The following is a 21,200-nucleotide window of genomic DNA, read 5'->3' as shown; positions in this document are numbered from 1 at the left end:
GTCGTTGTAACGCAGCGTTTCCCATACATTCATTTAATTCTCAGTCACCCACAATTCAAAATTGACTACTACAAGTAAATGTTTGCTTATCGCTTCTATCACTGTACCTCAGTCTCACATGACAGTTTCTGTTCAAACATGCGTGGTGTCAGCTCTGTTAAGTTGAAAAAATGCTGTGCATACATGCGGACGTGCATACAAAATTTAGATTTTGTGGTGGACCGAGAAATAAATGAATGTATGGGAAACTATGCATTACAACGACACTCACGCCCACTTTTTATATGACGTCACGGGAGTAGGCAAAAATAACAAAGTGATACGAAACTCAATGTAAAAGCTAACCAAGCCGAAGTAAAGCGAGTTGACATGACCTGACCCGTGGGATACTAAGCAATGGAAAAGCTTCATTAGACTGTCATCTTTAGGCCTCTTTCATTGTCATTTCATTTTTTTGATCGTGTGAAAGTTGTGCAAGCTTATTTCTTTGATCGCCCTGAAATGTGGGTCAATTTAAATTCGTTCTAGGTTGCCTATGCATACATGCGGACGTGCATACATGCGGACATTTAGTCTGGAAAATATTGGTATGGTACTCCTGATTTTCAGCTTTTTTACCGCTAAAAGGGAGTTAAAAAGCACCAATGACAACAGGTTTGCTCGAGACACCGCAAGCACGAAGGTAAAGCTAATCTTGCGTTTAGGAATGATGCTGGTAGTGCACTGCAAAAAAATATTTTCAAGAAAAAAATCTCAAAATAAAAATATCAAAATATTCTTCAATTAAGATGTATTTTCTTGATGAGCAAAACGACCCAAGAAAATAAGTCTTAGAACAAAAGTTATTAGAACAAAAATATCAAATTTAAGTGATTTTGTGCATAAAACAAGCAAAAAAAAAAAAAAAAAAAAAAATCGGCCAATGGGGTAAGCAATTTTTTTCCCCTTGAATTTAGTGTTTAAGAAAAATTTTCAATATTTTTTGCTTACCCCATTGGCAGTTTTTTTAATGCACAAAATCGCATAAATTTGATATTTTTGTTCTAAAAACTATACTTATTTTTATCAAGAAAATACATCGTAATTTAAGAATTTGATATTTTTACTGAAAACAAGACAAAAATATTAACAATTCTTTTCTTGAAAATCATTTTTTGCAGGGTGACAATTGGAACCCCAACCGAGGTGGTACAAAAAAAAGTACCAGGTACTGTACCCAGTGGAAAAGCCCCCAAAAGCAAGCTGACCCGAGCCAACCCGTGGGGTAAAAGCACCATAAGAGTGTTTTCAGACCTGTAGATTGATTGCTTCGTTCCAAAACCAGGGATTAAATGGATACAATATTGCAATTTCTTTTAGGTTTGGTTCGGATTCACAAGGCAATATTTCTAAACGGACCAGACCTTTGTTAATACAAGTCACGTGCGAGTAAACTCTACTTTAATTGGTCAGGGTGCCTCCGTTTATTTCCTGTGATTCTGCTCAAAGTTGTCCATCAAAATGGACAGACAGCAGCTTTATGGGATTATTGTGTTTTTTTATTACATTATTTTGAGCAGGAACCAAAACATTTAAAAGGGTTAGGTCACCCAAAATTTAAAAATGATCATAAATCACTTACCCCCAGGTCGTTCCAACTTGAAGTCCTTCAATCGTCTTCAGAATACATTTTTTGATATTTTTAAAGGACAGGTTTGGACTGACACAGGGGTAAGTGATTTATGATACATTTTTATTAACTAACCCTTCAACATTTAGTCTTATCCTAATGTAACTCTAAAGCAACCATGACACCTGCCCTGGCTAAATATGTGCCAATATTCAACGGAAAACACAAATAATCCAAACTTTTGTTTAAATCTTTCCAACATGTGCTGTGTTTATTTGAACAATTCTGTTACCAAATATCTATTAAATATACATCTCTCATTCAAGTTCAAAGCATCAGAAGAGACAGTTAACCCCAGCATATACAAGCACGTCTGCGTCTCCCTCCCGTTTAAGGCTCCCAGGCATTTGGCTTTCTCTTGGACTGACCGGAGAGAACAAAACCACATCAGGAGCAAAACAGAGGGAGAAATCAAGCCAGAGCGTCTCCATAGCGATAGCGTGAGCGTAAAGCTCCAGCTCATAAAGAAGATTAGATGTGCGGTTAGAAATGATAATAGAAGCCATCTTGCCTTAAGTGTTACCTCCTGGAGACAAGACTCATAAATTACAGTCCAAAGTATCTTTACATTGTTCATATAAAGGTTATTTTTTAAAAATACACTTCTGCCACTCCTATGCGACAGTTTTGAAGGTCTGCAGTATCAAGTTGGTTTGGTGGATGAGGCGGTTGGCACTGGCAAACACATTTATCGCCCTAGGAGAAATGTAGAGAGGGAAATGCATGAATTAATAATGCGTCAATTTCATTTTTTTTGACAATCACTAAGATATGGGCCAATAACAATGATCAATATTCAATGCATTGTTGTGTCCAACCTTTAATAGACTGCACAAAACCAGTCACAAGGGTCAATGTTTTGAAATTGAGATTTTATACATCATCTGTAATCTGAATCAAGCTTTCCATTGATTACCCAGTAGTTTCTAGTACTGGGTGCCCCAAAAAAATCCAAATATTGAAAAAATCACCTTTAATGTTTACCAAACAAAGTCCTTAATAACACAAATTACTAATGATAAATACATTTATATATATTTACAGTAGAAAATCTACTAAATGGCTTCATGGAACATGATCTTTATTTAATATCCAAATTATTTTTGGCATTTAAAAAAAATCTATAATCTTGACCCATACAATGTATTGTTGGCTACTGCTACAAATATACCTGTGCCACTTATGGTTCTGTGGTCCAAGTTACATTTGTGTTAAATAAATAGTTTAAAACTGCTATTTAAAGTGCATACAAGCAATTTGATCAAGCATTTGCTATATTGCATAAAAAAAAAGTTTTTTAACAATATAATAGTAATCAGCAAAAACATCCCATTGAATGCCATGTGCATTATATGTTTGTAAAGAAAAAAAGGACAGATATTTTTTAAACGACACTAAAAATGGCAAGTTGTTTTTAACACATGCTGGATTAATATTGGACAAAATACACCACTGGGTTAAAAATTACTCAATGCTGGCTTGTTGTTAAGTAATTTTTAACCCAATGATGTGTTCTGTCCAATATTTATCCAGACTGGGTTAAAAACAACCCATCATTTTTAAAGTAAAGCAACATGGGTTAAATGGGAATAATATGAGAGATTCTGCAGTGAATAATGGAAAGCTATAAGTCGTCCGTACTTTCCGTCTTTGAAGTATGTTTTCAGAGTATCACTGAAGCTTTTGGAGTGTTTCACAAACTCTTTCTTCTGATGCTCAAGTGCCTGGAAAACAATGAGTTAATTTTATTACAAAGTCCATTTTATTTCTTTTCCAGCTATGAATTATATTGCGTGTCCCATTAAAAAGACCTGTCTAAAATCAAGTCTACATCGCAAGGCTGCGATTCTTTGTTTCATGCACAGCTTGTGCGTGTACTACAGCATTTTGGTCAGTAAGAAGTCCTTATCAATCTAAAATCATTATGAGTCGGAGTCGTTTATAACGTGTATTTAAAAAAGCAACACTCGTTAAACAAAATCATTCAAAATATTTTATTATCTTGAAAATACCTGAAACAATCTGGTATATAGGAATATTTATAGACATTTCCTGGAATAGGGTTTGTAATGCTACTTCTTCTGTGGCACAATTGAAGTTTCTGCACTAGAGCCCCCTCTGGCTTTTGGATGTGGCGGCATTTCACCGTAATTCATTCATTGAGAAAACACGCATTTGCATGATTAATTGTAACAGCCCTACTATAAATTAGGCATGGGCCGGTATAAGATTCTGGCGGTATGATAACCTTGGTTTCACAGTGGTGCGGTATTGCCATTACAACACTAAAATGTGTCCTTTTCAAATGCCAGGTAAAAATAAAGCCTTTAAATTATTATATGCTTTCAAAACATATATAATATTCGTAATGTATATTAAATGTAAACATCAAATTAATCACATGACTTAATTATTTAATGAATTTTGTATAAAAACAGTTCATACCTTGGAGACGGTATCACAGAATATTTTAGTGGTTTTGAAACCTTGACTGTTTAAAACCTCGGTATACCTTGAAACCGGTAACCGGCCAATGCCTAATATGAATGCGATTTTAAAACATCAAATTGAATACAACCCAATCTCTTCTAAATATACAGATTCATAGCAGAAGCCATTTGTCATTAGGGGTGAGGGGATCAACATTTTTAAGTGCCAACGCGTGTTTCAGCCAATCAGATTGCCTTATGCAAATAACCTAGTGCGAGCCAGCCAATTACGTTTATGCAAGACCGGAGCATTTGTTGCGGCCACTGTGATTGGCTGTTGGCCACGCTTCAGACAAGCCTTCCCTCAAGCGTTAAAGGTTTCGCCCTGTGTGAATGTACCGTTAGAATCCGTTCTGAATCTAATCAGGACCCTAAATTCGATTATCACCCGTAGTTGTCACGTTCTGTAATTGTAAAAAACATACTTAAATGAGACTGTGAATGTATGAATGTGGTTGTGTCTAACACTCACCCGTCTGTTCTGATACTGGTATTTCCTAAACACATTGTTGACTGTATCCAGTAGTTCTTTTATGGCACTGGCTATGTCTCTGTGGAAAAAAACAATTGATCAGATACAGTATTACTCTCATCCTGCTAATTTTACCAGAATAGTTTCTGTTGGTTCTTTTAATTTAAAAGCTATTTACAATCAAAATTGTCTCAATATACCTCAATAAACTCAACTTAAAGGTCCCCTATTGTGACCCATTTCACAAGACGTAAAATAAGTCTTCGGTGTCCCTAGAGTGTGTATGTGAAGTTTAGCTCAAAGATAATTCATCAAGCATGTTAAAATTGCTAATTTTAGGTATGTGCTGTTTTTGTGTGTGTCCCTTTAAATGCAAATGAGCTGCTGCTAGTAGCTTAGCAGTGGTGGGCGGGGTTTCAAGAATATCAGCCACAACAAAGCAGGAGAATCTCATGCATCAAGTCAGTAGAGGTGTTTAGACTTAGGCCCTGTTTACATTAGAGCATTTAGGTTTTAAAATGGCATTTTAAAATGAAAACGATCCTTGTTTATACTGGCATTTTAAAAAGAATCTTGATCCACACTATACACCACTATAAACGCATGAAACATGACCAATCAAATAACTGGGCATGCGCATAAAAGTGTAAAATAACTTATTACTCTAATAATAGCTTACCTTTGTGCGTTTATGCAGCCTAGGGGTGTGCGATATTGACAAAAAATCATACCTGGTTCTAGCTATACTGTTCTAGCTCCCCCCTACAACATATTAATATGATTTATAGGTTAATTTTGATTTTATAACTAAACAGAAAGGTCTTTATGATTTAAAAAGAAAGCATTCAAGTGAACAGTACTAAACAAAGCAAAAATAAATTTCAGCAAATGCAAACTTCAATCAAACATAGTAAGAGGTGAAGTATAGCTTTAGCCTACAGAAATGCTTATTGCATTAATTTTTAAAAGTGTGCGAGGTCCGTGCACGTCCTCCGCTAGCAACACAGAAATAGCTAAAAGCGCAAGCGGCTAAACGAGCATTAAATATTAATATGACGTTGAGTTTATTGTTTTTATTAAATTTATATTCACAAAACTTATCAACAAAACATCGATTAAAATTAAGAGACAAATTATCTGAAACGAAATTCATTTTAAAGTAGCAAACAAAACTTAAATTAAACTGGAAAATAATGTCTGACCCATTACAATTCTCCCTTCATATTGGCCTTTATAACGCCCTATATGTCGTTTAAAATTACAGTCTATCTTTCGTAATAAGCTAACTAAATTTAAACAAAACATAAACACATTACAACAATATTCAAACTCAACAATACTCAAACATAAATATAAAACAGACATTATCTATGAGGATACATGTTAAAACAATCCGATATAGCGTTTATAATAGCTGGTTGGTAGATGTTTACTATTTTTGGCAAAACCTCCGTTGCAAACCTCCATTTACCTGAATAAAATAATTTTTACTTTGAAAATGATGCGCTGTCACGTTAACATCAGCTGTTCGTTTACATAAGACTCCGTCTACGTTCATTTACACTCAGCGCAACGTCTGAGTTCTCAAACTAAAACAGGGTCTGCAGCGTTTGCGAACGAATCCGTTTATGAGGGTCAAAAACGGTGGTGTAGTGTAGATGAAAGGCCTTATATGTATAAACCAGCTTGAAAAGATAATCATCTGACCGTACTGTGCATATAACATACACCTTTATAAATAAGCCAACGGTAATCATTGTGGGAAAGACATATAGCTCAGGCCTCATGCTGCCTTCACGTCCTATAGTTAATGTTTTAAACAGTTACAATGATTTTTTTTTAGCATTTTACAAGAAAATAAACACTGTTGTCAGGATTTTTGACCAAACCACAAAAGGATGTTTAAATGATCTAACACACAAATCTTAATTTTATATAAATCATTTTTTTTCTTCCATAAAATCACATACACAGCACAGTGCTTATATTGTAAAAGTTTGAAGGGAATACGGTTGTGTTGGGCTGTCAATCATTCTCCCTCTGTTTTGTGCACCGAGTTAATCCTCATCTTTCTAATCTCCAGAGAAACAAATGAAAACCACGTTTTATGCTCATATTGTATATCTTGGATGGGAATACACTCGCATTGTGCTGTCAATCACAGAATGAACTTCATCTTTTATCATAACCTTCAGAGCAACAGAAAGTGCAATGGGCTTTTATCGGTCCATAGCTCGCACTACACGGACCAGAAAGAGCACAAAAACAACATGAATTAAACAAATCAAAGTCATGTGTGAAAACACAATGGGTAAGCGCTGCCAACGCTCTCCTTATGCGTGATGTGAAAACAGACATAATGTCTCGTTGGCAGAGACCACTAAAACTACAATGGCTTCTCACTTTGTCTATGCAAATAGGGTGGATCGGAACTGCTGTTGGGCGTGGGTTTCCCTCCGATGACATCATCAAAGTGGAGAATCACAATCTGTGCGTTTCTCTATACAGGTTTTTAATTATGCAAATGAGTTAGATTTTTTCCATTATGGGTTGGTTGTTTACACACACTGCAGACACATATTAATGTTCGAACACATTATAAAAGTGAATTTATAGAATAGGTCCCCTTTAAAAGACCCTCGTACACAAATTGGTGAGCACAACTTATTTATCAAAACACAAAATGATCATAATAATCTTTCATCAAAGCAACATCTGAAAGGACTTTCCACTGTAGGTGAGGTCAGAAATATTAACAAATAATATCATAGCATATAGTCGTCATAATCCAGATGCATCAAATGAACGCTCTCTATACATTAATACCCACTACATATTCTTTGTCATATCACATATGTTATTAAAAGAGAAGTTCTTTGATGCAATAAAAGAAAATGAAATTGTGTGATCTTGTTCGAAACTCTTTCTTACTTGATTGTCTGCAGGAAACGGACTCGGTCGTTGATTTCATCAGGGATTTTGCTAAGGATCTGTTTGAGCGCACGAGCCCTTTCATTCAGCTCCTGAAACTCTCGCTCGGCTCTGTCAATCATATACTCTACACACAAACAACACACAGGACACAGTCAGGTACCACAGTAACCTTAAAAGTAAACCTTTATGTCATGCATACATGTGCACAAGCATGGACTACAGTAGAAAAGACTAAATCGTATTAAAAACTTTACTAGAATTAAAAAGGATGTTGATTAAATTTGGAAGTAATTTTTACATTTTAAATCAACACAATGGAGCATCACCCAGAATCACACTGAGTGCTTGTGTATTCATTGGCAGCATAAACCTGAATGTGTCAAAAAAAACATCTGATTGGGAACAAATGAATTTATAAAGCAGAGTAGATTATCATCCAAATGTTTGAACTCATGGGGAAACAGCTCCCCCTAGGTGCAACATGCTGCATTGTTTACAAGACTTCAAACTGGACAACAAAGCATACAGTAAAGTACATCGCTCTGTTCTGCTAAAATCACACACACCTTCAACGTCATCTGCAGCCATGCGTAATAAAGACTCTGTGAAGTTAATCTCAACGTTCTTCTTCTCCAGAATCTTCATGATAATATCCTGAGTTAGGCCCGGGTTCTCTTTCTCTGCCTAATACATACACAGATACTAGTCAAAAATAACCTTACCAAACTAGTTATGGAGAAGAAAAAAGTTATTATATTATATTATATTATAATTATACACTCATGCAAACTCAAAGGTCATTTAATGCATTTTGCTTTATCTTAAAACCATAAACAAATCAATGAGTGTGTAATACCACTGTCAGATCATCAAAGGTGAATGTTTTAATGATAAAAAAAACTTGTCACTAATATTAAATATTATTATTATATATATAATTGATATAAAATAAAAATAAAACTGCACAAACATTTATATAAATACTCAGAAATATGCCAAAATCTAAGAATGAAAATAAAAAATTTGCATTATTAGAAATAAAACTAAAAAAGTATGCATTTAAACCACCAAATATTGACATCCGAGATATCAGCATAGTTAAAACTTTAGGTGAAAACTTTTTATAATAAGGTTGACATTTGCATGGAATTGCCCCCCTTATGTTCCTAGGGCCCAGATGCCCCAAATAAATCAATATATCTATATCTCTATTAGGGCTGGGTTTAGGCGAGGGCCTCACGGTACGATACATATCACGATACATTTTCCCCGTGTTGCGATCTATCACGATACAATACCTTGCATGTTGGGATACATTGCAATACTTTTTTTAAATCAAAAATGTAAAAAAATAGAGCTGCATTTTTTTAAAACTTTTTTTAAAGCCAAAGTGCTTCCACACGTCGGCTTTAAAAGCTGCAGGTGTTTTTAAATTTTCTGCCATTTTCTCGCTCCCGCTAACTTCTGAGACATTGGCCGAATGGACGTATATGACAGACAACTGGACAGTGACAACTACAGCAGCGGCGGAGGAGGACGTTTGACACACACAGAGGGTTTTGATGTGTTCTTTTTTTGTTAAATATCGTTAGTAGGTATCGAAATATCGATACACTATCGATACAGCTAACTATCATGATATGGGGAAACAGCTCCCCCTAGGTGCAACATGCTGCATTGTTTACAAGACTTCAAACTGGACAACAAAGCATAAAGTACAAGCTGGCGCTGGCTGGCATTTTTTTTTTAAATGCTGGCGGTGAAAGAGTTAAACGTGTGGGATTTTATGACTACATGATGTCAAGTTCACATTTTGACAAAAGATGATTGTTTTTCTTTGGAATAACAAGCATTTGTGCACAATAAGACCAGAGGGTTTATGTTTTTTTTTATTTAATGCTAATTTAAATTAAACACAGAATTTTCAAAGATGATTTTTAAACACAAAAAGTAAAAAACATTAGGCAGCAGAACCATACTGTGGTAACTTCACGTCAGATCTACTCACCTTTATGAAGGCGGCTCTTAGAGTCTGTGCAGCAGATAGATTTACTCTCTCCAGCTATAACACACATACAAAAATAAAACACACATAAACTAGGTTATTTGGACTTCAGTTTGCATACATTACATACATGCATTCATTCATTAAAAACGGGCCTGTAGTTTGTTGTTGGTGTAGATTTTGCTTCTAATTTGAGATTTGAATGAATTCACAGGAGTATATGTGGGCTGTGTGAGAAGCATGCATGCTGGGTTATCCGTGCACATACACCACACTTAAGATACGCTTAAAATTTCAGTTTTAGCTAATGTTATTCATGTAAAACATGGCTGAACCCCATTGTTATTTTGTAAGAAAATAATTTTACATAACATTATACATAGTTCAGGGTTCTCACACCTTAGTTAACTTTAAATTCAAGGACCTTTCAAAGACTTTCCAATACCCTCAAATTCAAGGACTAAATTTGGGGACACATTTCAAGTGAGAGCAAGGTTACATCGTGTTACCTTGTAAGATACATTGTTACAGTTCCCTTTCAAAGAACTCGGGCTGCGTCACTGCGGTGACACTTTGGGGACGCCTCCAGGTGTAAGTGCGTCTGAATGTGTATATCAAATTCAACCAATGGTGAGGCTTAATGACAAAGACAGGGTATATGGAGCCAGGAAGTATATGGCTATCTGAAATATTGCCAAAGACGGCATTACAGGGGCGCAGGAAAGTATGGCGAGGAGACGCAGCGTCTCGTTCCCTTCTCAGGAAACAACAAATGCAATCGTAACCCAACACGTTTTCATTTGTCAAACACAACTATGCTAAAAATTATTTTGGTATGAATCAACATTCGGATACAGAAGATAAAAGCATTTAAAGCGAACAGTTTAGCACGTGTGCTTAAAAAGTCTGGAATTTTTATATTACCCTACACTACACAGGGAATAATATGGATTTTTCCCAGAAAACTTCTTGCAAAAAATAGTTTCAAGCACTTTCAATGACCTGTATCTATGTATGTATATTTTCAAAAACTTCCCAGGGCCTTGAATTTTTTCCCCCAGAATCACAAACTTTCAAGGACCCGTGGGAACCCTGATAGTTATTACACAGTGTTCTGGAATGCTTGATTCTGATTGGCCCATAGTTGTTATTCCCAGGTTACAACCACCAGAAACTAATAACACAACCTCATGCGGGTACTGTGAGTCAGGTGTCAGTTAAAAATATACTCAATATAAATACACAGAATTGATAACATGTGAAATTTTTTCTATAAATGATTAAACTAAATGCATGTTTGAGCTGTGAACTATGAACTTCGAGCGCGTCTTGGCTTAAAGCCACTAGGAAACGGAAAGGTTTGCATATCTTAAAAATGAGCTAATAAAAAAGATCAAATCCATATTTTATGCCCATAAATTTACTTGTGTGGCAAGTAGATGTCTCATAAGAGGTATAACATACATCCAGCTATACGCCTTATTTAGTCCACCACCATGTTGATTGCAAACCGAGGCTGTGAGGGATGGAGGTCCAGAGAGTGCACTTTAAACCTATTGTTTTATATCAGGATGCTGCTCATTCAGCCATCAAAACACAGAAAATACATCATTTTACAAAGAACCTCATAAAACGTGGATTGATCAAATGAGAAGGGATATAAGACCTAATTCAAGATGAGAATAGCATATTGCGCACATAATATCTGTTTTACATATTAGCCTGTTGGCTAAACGCTAATTTCTTATGTTGTAAGCATGTTTACTTTTCTTTAAAACCATGAAATAGTGCAACAATACAATATTTTATGAAAACAACTAAGTATACATATCCAGTTGGTCCCATGTATTTTCTCCGTTATGTTTTTTCAAGACATGAACATTGACTTATTAACGTGTGATTGACTTGATAACAAGCTATTTTTGTGTTAATTCATTGTGCAAGTATTGTTAGACGTAAAACCCCATATGAAGTTGTGTAAAAATTAATCCTGCATTTGTTGATTTCAGTCGATGTGCTTAAAAAAAATAATAATAATACACGTACCGAAGAAAAGCTTTTAACGTTAATTCATGCCTTGTGGTTTTTATAATCTGTACGAATGGGAGATACGTACTTAGTTAGTTATAGGACTATATTAACAATTAGGGCTGGGTATTGATTCAGATGTTCAAGATCGATTCGATTTCGATTCACAAGCTATCAATTCGATTTCGATTCTCGATTAAATTTTCGATTCCGGTTCTCAGGTAGGTTTTTATACTCGATTCTCGATTCAACTCAATGAATACAGATTTAATACAAATTAGGGCCGGGACTTTAACGCGTTAATTAAGATTAATTAATTACACAAAAATAACGTGTTAAACATTTTTAACGCATTTTAATCGCACTTATTTTTGCACCGCGGAACATTTCTCATTGGATGAGTTTCGGCGGACCGATTATACTGGAGCACCAACTAGCGTTCATGACTTCAGACAACAACAAACCACAGTGAACATGAACGAAGAAGCTGATGAGATCGCTTTGGTTGGCCCTAGTGTTGCTTTCGTCAACGAAAAGTATGACGAAATATAGGCGTCAACGAACCTTTTTCACGTGACGAAAACGAGACGAGACGTAACGAAAATGCTGGTCATGTGACGATGACTATGATAAAATGTATAATGCAATATTGTTGACGAATAAAAACGAGACTAAAAGTGGTTTACAAAATAAAAACTAGGCTAAAATGTCTCTTCATTTTCGTTGACCAAAACGAGACGAGACGAAATGTTATAACGTTATTTCGTCTTTTACCCATCTCAGCATCTCCGCGCCCCCACCACCTGACTGCAGATGATCACGTGTGTTGTTGGCGCTGCGTAGATCAATCAAAACATGAAAGTACCGCGAGAGTGAGTAGAAAGCATGCGGAGCAGTCTGCTCTCGCGATGCTTTGATATCATACGCCACCATTTGCACGTTAATGGGCATTTCAAACAGTGTACGCGGCAACCTCACGACATGCGGAAAGCGGAGAAAAGTGGGCGGCTATAGAGGTGAAGCGGAGTTGGTCCACAAGCCTTGCTCGTGCACCTAAGATCCTCTCTCCCTTTTACGGACACGACTCTTCATGGCAGTCGCTGTTGAAGATAAACACATTTCCACTAAATGCTGCACAAAACGCTTCCACTACATGAGAAACGCTGTAGCCGCGCGGCGATTCCGACCGGGAAGATGCAGCATTCTGGCTCCAAATGTAAAAGAAAAGTCCAAAATAAATCCCGTGCATCACTTTCAGGTCAGTTCAACAAGCCTGTTAAAATCTATAGCTTTGATTGCTGACACCACCAGTATAACAATGTACACATTTATATCATGTAACAGTTGTTTAAATGACATTGTGCTGCGTTGCGTTTTGAAACATTGTAAATATATCTATGCTAAAGACATTCGTTTTTTTGTATATGTTTAATAACTACACTTATTTATTATTTAAATAAACAAAACATACTTCGCTGAATACTTGAGTATTAAATCAATCAAACACCTGTACTGTTGAGAACATAACCATACATACCAACTTTGCTTTTCTTAATAGACATCTGATGTTTTCTTAAAGCTGACTTTTAATTTACTTACAAGAAAAACATTCAGTAATTCTCCAAAATTGCTTGGATTTATACTGACATTTAAGATCAGCTTTGTCACATTAGATTAAGCCAAAGTCCATTAGGTACACTGGTGGTAACGTACAGATGCAGAAATATAAACTATAATAATATATAATTACATATGTATGATTGTAGTTTGTGCTGCTGTCAAAATACAATTATAAATGTTAACAATAGCATATTTCTATTCTCACACATACTATAGTTGTGTGTGACCCATTTGTGTGTGTGTGTGTGTGTGTGTGTGTGTGTGTGTGTGTGTGTGTGTGTGTGTGTGTGTGTGTGTGTGTGTGTGTGTGTGTGTGTGTGTGTGTGTGTGTGTGTTTGCTTAGACTACTTTTGTTTTGATTATGTAGACTTTTATGTAGACTCTTAGGAACAGTCAAGTCACTCACTCAGAGGATAGTAAAATAAATATCTATTCAAATCAGAGCATCTTCCATGTCTGGAATGGATGTATTCTTGGGTCTATAAGGTAACAATAATATAACTTTTGTTTGAAATGGGTTTGGCTAAAAGAAAATATTGTTTTGTCTATAATACTATTAGGTCATTATACTATATGGGTTAAATAGAATGCATTACTAAAAAGAGACTAAATACAATTTCACTGACTAAAACTAGACTAAAATGTCATCAGTTTTCGTCGACTAAAACTAGACTAAAATAGTAATGGATAAGTCTGACTAAAATAAGACTAAAATGGCAAGAATTTTAGTCGACTAAAACTTGACTAGACTAAAAAGAGTATGACGTGACTAAAACTAATAAAAACTAAAATGACAGCTTGACACAAAGACTAGACTAAAACTAAAATGAAAACAGGCTGCCAAAAACAACACTAGTTGGCCCCGTGGATGGGAAATTCTTTTATAAAAAAAGAACGGATGGAAGCGTCGATAAGAGCATGGTTGTATGTAAGCTATGCAACAAGGAATTCACATATCACCCACAGCACATCGAGCCTCAAGTATCATCTCAATGCAAAACATATAGCAGCTAGCGTGGACATTAGCCCGACTCAGAGTACAACGACTTGGTTGAACAAAAATAAACAATATTTTGTTGCTTAAGCTTATGTAGTCAGTCATTATTCATGGTATACTAAAAATCCATGTGAAAAAATTACTTCTCAATGTTCTCAGGTCAAATATTTATATGTGATTAAAATGTGATTAATTTCAATTAATTAATTACAAAGCCTCTAATTAATTAGATAATTTTTTTTTATCGAGTCCCGGCCCTAATACAAATACTACATTAATAAAAAAAGAACAGTGAACAGCAGTTTACAAGTGGGTAATTAATAAAAAGAAATTAAAAGCCACAACACGTCTTGCCTGCAAAATCTAAAATGCTTCCATACCTCCGTTCAAAGTTTGCAGAAATAAATATGGGAAGAAAATTCGATTCTGCTCTTTCAGAATCGATTTTTAATCGACCACGTCTTAAAAAAACTATTAATCGAAAAATTAAAATTACTCATTAACAATTAATGATTAGCCAACACGCTAATAACCAAACTTTCTGTTCACATTGCGCTGCTCTTATCTCAAAATTAGGTCAAATGTCCCTTCCCATTTTAACAATCCATGATTTCTGAGATTTTTTGGTAATTTGCAAAATGATGTATTTTCTGTGTTTTGATGGCTGAATGAGCAGCATCCTGTTATAAAACAATAGGTTTAAAGCACACGCTCCAGTCGTCCATCCCTCACAGCCTCGTTTTGGAATCAACATGGTGGGGGACTGAATAAGGCGTATAATCCCAAATAAATCCCTTCAGGGTGAGATGAGATTTATTCTGACATGACATAACCAGCTGGCTGTACATTATCCCTTACGTAATTTCATTAGTGGCACAGATATCAAACACCACCTCTGAAGCAAATAAACTAGTCAAACTAGGTTTAAAAAATGAAAATGTACTCATGTAAATCAAATCAGTCAAGTACCAGGATCTTACTTGTGTTGATAAAATATCAGAGGAAACTGGACGTCTCCTCAGTGTAAAAACATGAAGGAGTACCATTGGGTTTGTATGACTCACTTGTAGAAAAATGCATTCGATACTCCAGGTTTTCCTGTGCATGTGGGTGTGCAACATTTGCATCTTCTAATCCTGAACTCGAGTCTGTCTGCCTCAACATAACACAAGTGGCAAACTGTGAATAAGCCAAACCTCTTACTGAGATTAACCACCATACCTCATTGAAGACAGGGTACATCACGGCATAGAGCGTCATGGAAACCATCGAGGTCGCGTCCGCTTCATTCTTCATCTCTTCCATTGTCATCCTCGTCAGGGTGTGGAAGGGACGGGGGGAGCGTCATTCACTCCTGGGGTCTCGAGGTGAGGAGGGCCAAGACGATCGCTACAAAAACACCAATGAGGAAGAGATTATAAAAGGGTAGCTGGATTCCATTTCAGAAGTAAGGAAATGACATTTTCAACTTGTGTTCGAAGGGTAGATGTGATAGCCAGGGGACTATGCCAAGTTTTCCATAGAACTGGCGAGATTGAGGCAATCTTGGACCTGTAAGATAAAGGCTTACAAAACCAGTGTGGCAAAAATAAAGGCTATTTCCTGATCATAACAAATGTACTTTTATGATGACAATGTTGTGTTTTCATTTAGCCTTAAAGGAACAGTATGTAAGAAATGTATATCAATTAATCTGATATGTCCCCTGATATGTGTATGTCACTAGACATTAAGAAATCATTTTTTTTTTTTCAAATACTTATATCACTGACAACAGTGGTCTGGCCAGGATATTGTCATTTAAAAAAGTGGAGTTGCAGCCCTCAACTGATGTTTATGTTGTCATGTTGTGCACTGGCCACCAGTTGTGTGATTGCAATACCAGTTTTGGCCACAATCCTACATACTGTTCCTTTAACCTCCTAAGACCCAGGATTTGGTTTGTCTTTTTTTATTTCTACCAGCTATTTTGGGGTTAGGAAGAACCAATAAATATAAAAACCACATCTTTTTCTTAGAACATGAAGCAGTAATTGTCCATGTTTGTGTACAACAAGTTCCAGTTACACAGAATTAAGAATTATGGTGCAAAACAACTATGTGGACATTCAGGTCTTAGGAGGTTAAAGTTGATGTGTGTAACTTTTAGCGGTATCTAGTGGTGAAATTGCGAATGGCAACCATCACCTCACTCCTCTATTTCAAAATGCATATGGTAGCCGCCACAGGACAAACACGTCGTCGACCACGTAGGGATGAAACTTGCTTAGTGAACAGTTTGTCCATTTAGAGCTACTGTAGAAACATGGTGGTGACTTCCATGTAAGGGGAAGTATGTAGATAAAAACTAGGGATCATGCACCAAATGTCCTCAATTGAAATTATTCGGTTAAAAATAGCACAAAAAATATTTTCGGCGTACGACCCGAGCAAGTGAAAAGACAAAATACAATCACGCAAAAATTAGGTATTTTATGACACGATCAAATAGCAACCAGCATGGAGTGAGAGGCGCACACACTTCATAAATACAGCACACATACAGCATAACAAGTTTCATTTATCATTTAAAATCAAGACATCCTGAACTACATGCATCATATGAAAAAAACACGTCCGCAATTCTGTGTTCTTGTCTGCTGAATGCTCATGAGAGAGACTGTTTATAGATGAAAAAAAACGGCAGTATGTAATAAAAACTTAGAACGAATAACATCCTACAATGACAAATGCTTATTTTAAACAAGAAATAAAACATTTATTAACAAAAGCATTTTGTTAGAAGGCATCGTGCCGTCTCTCAGCACTTTATATATGTTGAGCAGTGGACGCGCATGTGCTTGGTGTTCCCTGCTCAACATATATAAAGTGTTGCCTTTTCTTGTAAAAGCTAGAAGTATAGGCTGTAAATTCGACTGTGCGCTTATGTTCAGGTGCACTTAAAAACAGACTACACCCCAGGCTTATCAGATATCTATCCTATTAGAGAAGTGACCATGTGTAAAAAGACACTAAAGTGTCTGCTGGAATGTAAAAACAAATGTTCATTTTAAATAAAATGTGAACTAAATATAGTAAATGACACTCTAAAAATTTTACTGTACTAAGGAAAATTGTGAAAATATTGTTCGGTTAGGATGGTCAAAATAGCTACTTTTCAGAAGTGGGTTAATTGCCCCAGAAATAATGGCGATGGTCAATAGTATTGTCTTTTTAAGACCATTTTATGTCACTGATTATATACATGATAATAAAATAGCATAATTATGCAAGTACATCCTTTCTAAGAACACAACTTAGATTTTTAAGAATATTAAAAAATATTAATATAAAAAATATGAAATATTAATATTGGAAAAAAATACATTTTAAATATTTAAAACCTAAATAAATATGATAATAAAATAAGCATAACATTTTTTAAACAGGTAATAGTCATTGTTCCGTGTAAATTCCAGCTTCACATGGTTTATTGCTTTTGGTTCTCAAACTGGGGGCCGTGATATTGTGCCAGGGGGCCCCCAGTTTTATGACATTTTATAAAATATATTAATTTATCATAAATTCTGTGTAATTAAACCTAAAAAAATAAGGCTACTAACCAAAAGCACTACTTTATAAATTTCTTTAAAATGTTGAGTTTTGGAATGTTTGTTTTGTCATAAATTTTCTTTGGGGGGCCGTGAAGGAATTTTCATTAAGGTGCATACCTAATAAAAACAGCTCATTCTAAGGTAATAAAAACAATAGAGTTCATTGTGAAAGGTCTTTATACGCCACTGATAATATAGTTATGTATATTATATTGCATTTCTGTCAAGAGATCCTTCTAAAAGTTACACAACGCACCTTTAAGTGTGGCCAAAAGACGGCAACATTTACATTGCATTTACATTTATGCATTGGGCATACACTTTTATCCAAAGCAACTTACAAGGTATTCATTGTATCAGTGTGTGTGTTCCCTGGGATCAAACCCACAACCTTATCTGCTGCTAACGCAATACTCCACCAACTGAGCTACAGAGAACCAGTTGAATGTCTATTCCTGACTAAAACCAAACACTCAAAAGCAAAAATTTGAAGAATCTTAACACAGCCCTTGTTCAAATGACACAAGTAAACAGCCGATAAATCTTTTTCTAGATATCCTTTCAAAAGAGCCATGTCAACTAGATGACAAATATATAAATGAGCCACTTGATATTTTTCATAATGTTCAAAACAACAAACAACCAGACTTCAATTTCAGGCAACCTGTATTAAACAATAGCACTTATTGTTATCTGTAAAAGGTCATGGCTCCTCTCAAACTACAAGGAAGATTATAAACTACTGAAAGAAAGGAACGCTTTTCTAAATACCAATGATTTACTCTAATGGACAGGTAGACATGAGTCACTTTCATTCCAATCTGATCAGAAGCCCTTTGGCCCCGCTGTGGGAGGCGGCCTTATCTGAGTGACATTCACAAAGATCAGATTGTAATCTCATTACATAGAGCAGGCCATTGCTTTCAATGGCTGGAAATACCAGAACTCTTCCTATAAAACATGGTTGCCAGGTTACGTATGCATTATAATGACTCACTTTTTTCCCTTGACAAAGGGCAAGCAACACCTGGATCTTATATGTCTGTAGTCAGCTGGAAACAGGTAACACCCTAACCTAACACAGGTGAATCCTGAGTCAGATCCAACTGTGCTATATTTTTGCCGCATAATGCACAGCACAGCTGCTGGGGATTAAACTAAACTATTAAACCCAACTTAAAGTTCTAGAAGTTCTTTGATCATTTCATTAAATGACAAATTGGTAATACAGGGCACTTATTGAATTAGCAGCAGAAATTATTGCACACACCTCTGCAAAGCCAGATTCTGATTTTACAGGCAATTTAAATCTTTTGTAGCTATGCAAGATGCATTTGCTATGTAACAGCATGGTCTTGTGTATTTAATTAAATAACAAAAAAATATATATTAATATAATTGTAAGCAGCCATATGAAATGTTTCAGAACTAATGGTTTTAAATTTTGTTATATGTGGATAGGAATGCCTAGTGATCTTCCCAAAATATGATGGTTATGTAAAGAAATTAACATCTGCCACATATTAAAGTAGGACTGCACAATTAATCGAAAAACTAACCGGTTACAATTACAGTGAAACAATTACATAATCACCAAAATTAATGCATGTAAGTTATTAATAAAGAGTCATCATTAAGTACAACATGGCTTGTTTTTTAGTTATTAGTTAATGTATTAATAAACAATGAATTCGTGTGTTGAGTCAAGAGCCTTGTTGTAGTTAATGATGATCTTTATTAGTTTATTATTTGTACATTCCTTAACTAATCAGCATTGCTTCATATTTAAGAAAGAATTCTTTTGGATCAGTTCATTATGGTTCATGGACCCTTATTATAAAGTGTTACCAATATAATTACAGGAATGTGATGATTTATTTTTCATAGAATAAAGCCTGGCCAGGTTTAGGATAGTCAGGTTAGTGATAATAAAGTGTGTTATTATAGGAACACTTTTAGGTCTTGTAGTCTGTTTTAGAAAATAAGCTCTTAACGGTGCTGACAAGAACTGTTTGTCTATTTAAAGAGAACAGAATATATTAAACATTTTAAAATGTAATTTGAGTTGGACAGAAATCTGAAAACTTAAGAGAATGACCTGCTCAAAGTTCATTAAAACAACTATTTCAAATGCTGAAATAATTTTCTTTTTTTATTTATAAATTAGAATATGTATAACTTAATGTTTTAACTAATTGAAAAATCTGAATAATCATTCAAAACATACTGATTAGTCGTTTAAATAATCAATGATTAGGCTATTAATCGTTCTAATAATCGGTAGATTAATCGATTATCAAAATAATAGTTTTTTTGCAGCCTTATCGGCAAATACAATTTTACAATAACAAAGCTTTACCTTCGTTACAGTTAGAGATCAACATCATCATTCGGCAATTATTCAACTTCAAACTTTTTTCTCAGCCCAGTAAATTAGTAAATTAAGCAAAATCTGTCACATTCTGTAATGTTATTATTAAATAAGAATTCAATTTACTTAAGTCATGTAACCAAAGAATAAATGGGGAAAATAACATCTAAGTTTACATGTCTTAATGTGTTTGTTTACTGTGGGACGTAATAGAAATATCACCAAATAAATAAATCTCTGTTCAGAGATCAAAAGAGAAACAAACACAATGGCAACTGTGCTACATTGTTTCAATCAGATTTTAGGTCAATACAAATTTTAAATGCATCAGATGTTTACACCCATATAGAACGTCATCACATTTGTCATCAGAAATATTATAACAGTCTGATACTGAAAATCAGACTTTGATCTAGAACACATAAACATTTTATTTATCAAATCCAACATTATAAAACGGCAACTACTAAATGATAATAACTGGTTAAAGAATGCGAAGGGCTTTTACATGAAAAGTGTCATTCTACACATTTTCTAAATTGCTTGTTTTCATTGAGTCTCCAGCAGAGGCCTGGTTTTGCTCTCCATAAAACTGATTTACTGTAGCACATCATCAGAACCCAATCCCTGATAAATACTGATCCGAGTTTAGCTCCCTGTCTTTGTACAAAACACACATTTAATAAAATGTAAACATCATGTTTTAAATATCTCTTAGTTTCGGACCCATTGTGATGAGCTTGTTAGCCGGTTTGCTAAAGACTCTGTTAGCTGGATGATTGCTAGTCCCAGTACAAATTACTTTCATGAAACCCACAGCTAAATCAACACCGTCACTGACAGATTAAATATATAAGACTGTTAATACCTGTGTAAAACTGGTAAAGGTAGTTATCCGACCGCCGGTTAGCCTCGTTAACTCTTTTGAATATTTTCCTTTTGGTATCGCACTCGAAAGACGGAAGTTTTCTGCTTGACCAATCTAAAGAATGAGGGGCCGGGCAGAGCACCGATAAGAACCA

General features: G+C 35.2%; 1 protein-coding gene across 1 annotated transcript; it reads right to left on the bottom strand.

Moving 5' to 3' along the window:
- Window positions 1–1,848: 1,848 nt before the first annotated feature.
- Window positions 1,849–21,174, bottom strand: pdcd10a (programmed cell death 10a). The gene is made up of 8 exons (XM_065257868.2): window positions 21,047–21,174; window positions 15,436–15,603; window positions 9,573–9,626; window positions 8,131–8,248; window positions 7,562–7,688; window positions 4,631–4,709; window positions 3,311–3,393; window positions 1,849–2,365 (listed from the first exon to the last, which is right to left on the bottom strand). The coding sequence occupies exons 2-8, from the start codon at window positions 15,523–15,525 to the stop codon at window positions 2,284–2,286; spliced, it is 633 nt and encodes a 210-aa protein (XP_065113940.1). The 5' UTR covers window positions 15,526–15,603; window positions 21,047–21,174; the 3' UTR covers window positions 1,849–2,283.
- Window positions 21,175–21,200: the final 26 nt, after the last annotated feature.

Source organism: Paramisgurnus dabryanus, chromosome 9, assembly GCF_030506205.2.
Source record: "Paramisgurnus dabryanus chromosome 9, PD_genome_1.1, whole genome shotgun sequence".
NCBI lineage: Eukaryota > Metazoa > Chordata > Actinopteri > Cypriniformes > Cobitidae > Paramisgurnus > Paramisgurnus dabryanus.
The sequence above is the reverse complement of the archived record's forward strand: the minus strand, read 5'-3'. Positions and strand labels throughout refer to the sequence as shown.

Bases quoted from the DNA above. Each gene is read 5' to 3' on its own strand.
- pdcd10a (XM_065257868.2), bottom strand. From the start codon at position 15,525: ATGACAATGGAAGAGATGAAGAATGAAGCGGACGCGACCTCGATGGTT. The intron at 4,710-7,561 runs GTAAGAAAGAGT...TTTTTTCCACAG, and splicing joins CGTTTCCTGCAGACAATCAA to AGACATAGCCAGTGCCATAA. The intron at 3,394-4,630 runs GTGAGTGTTAGA...ATTGTTTTCCAG, and splicing joins ACCAGTATCAGAACAGACGG to GCACTTGAGCATCAGAAGAA.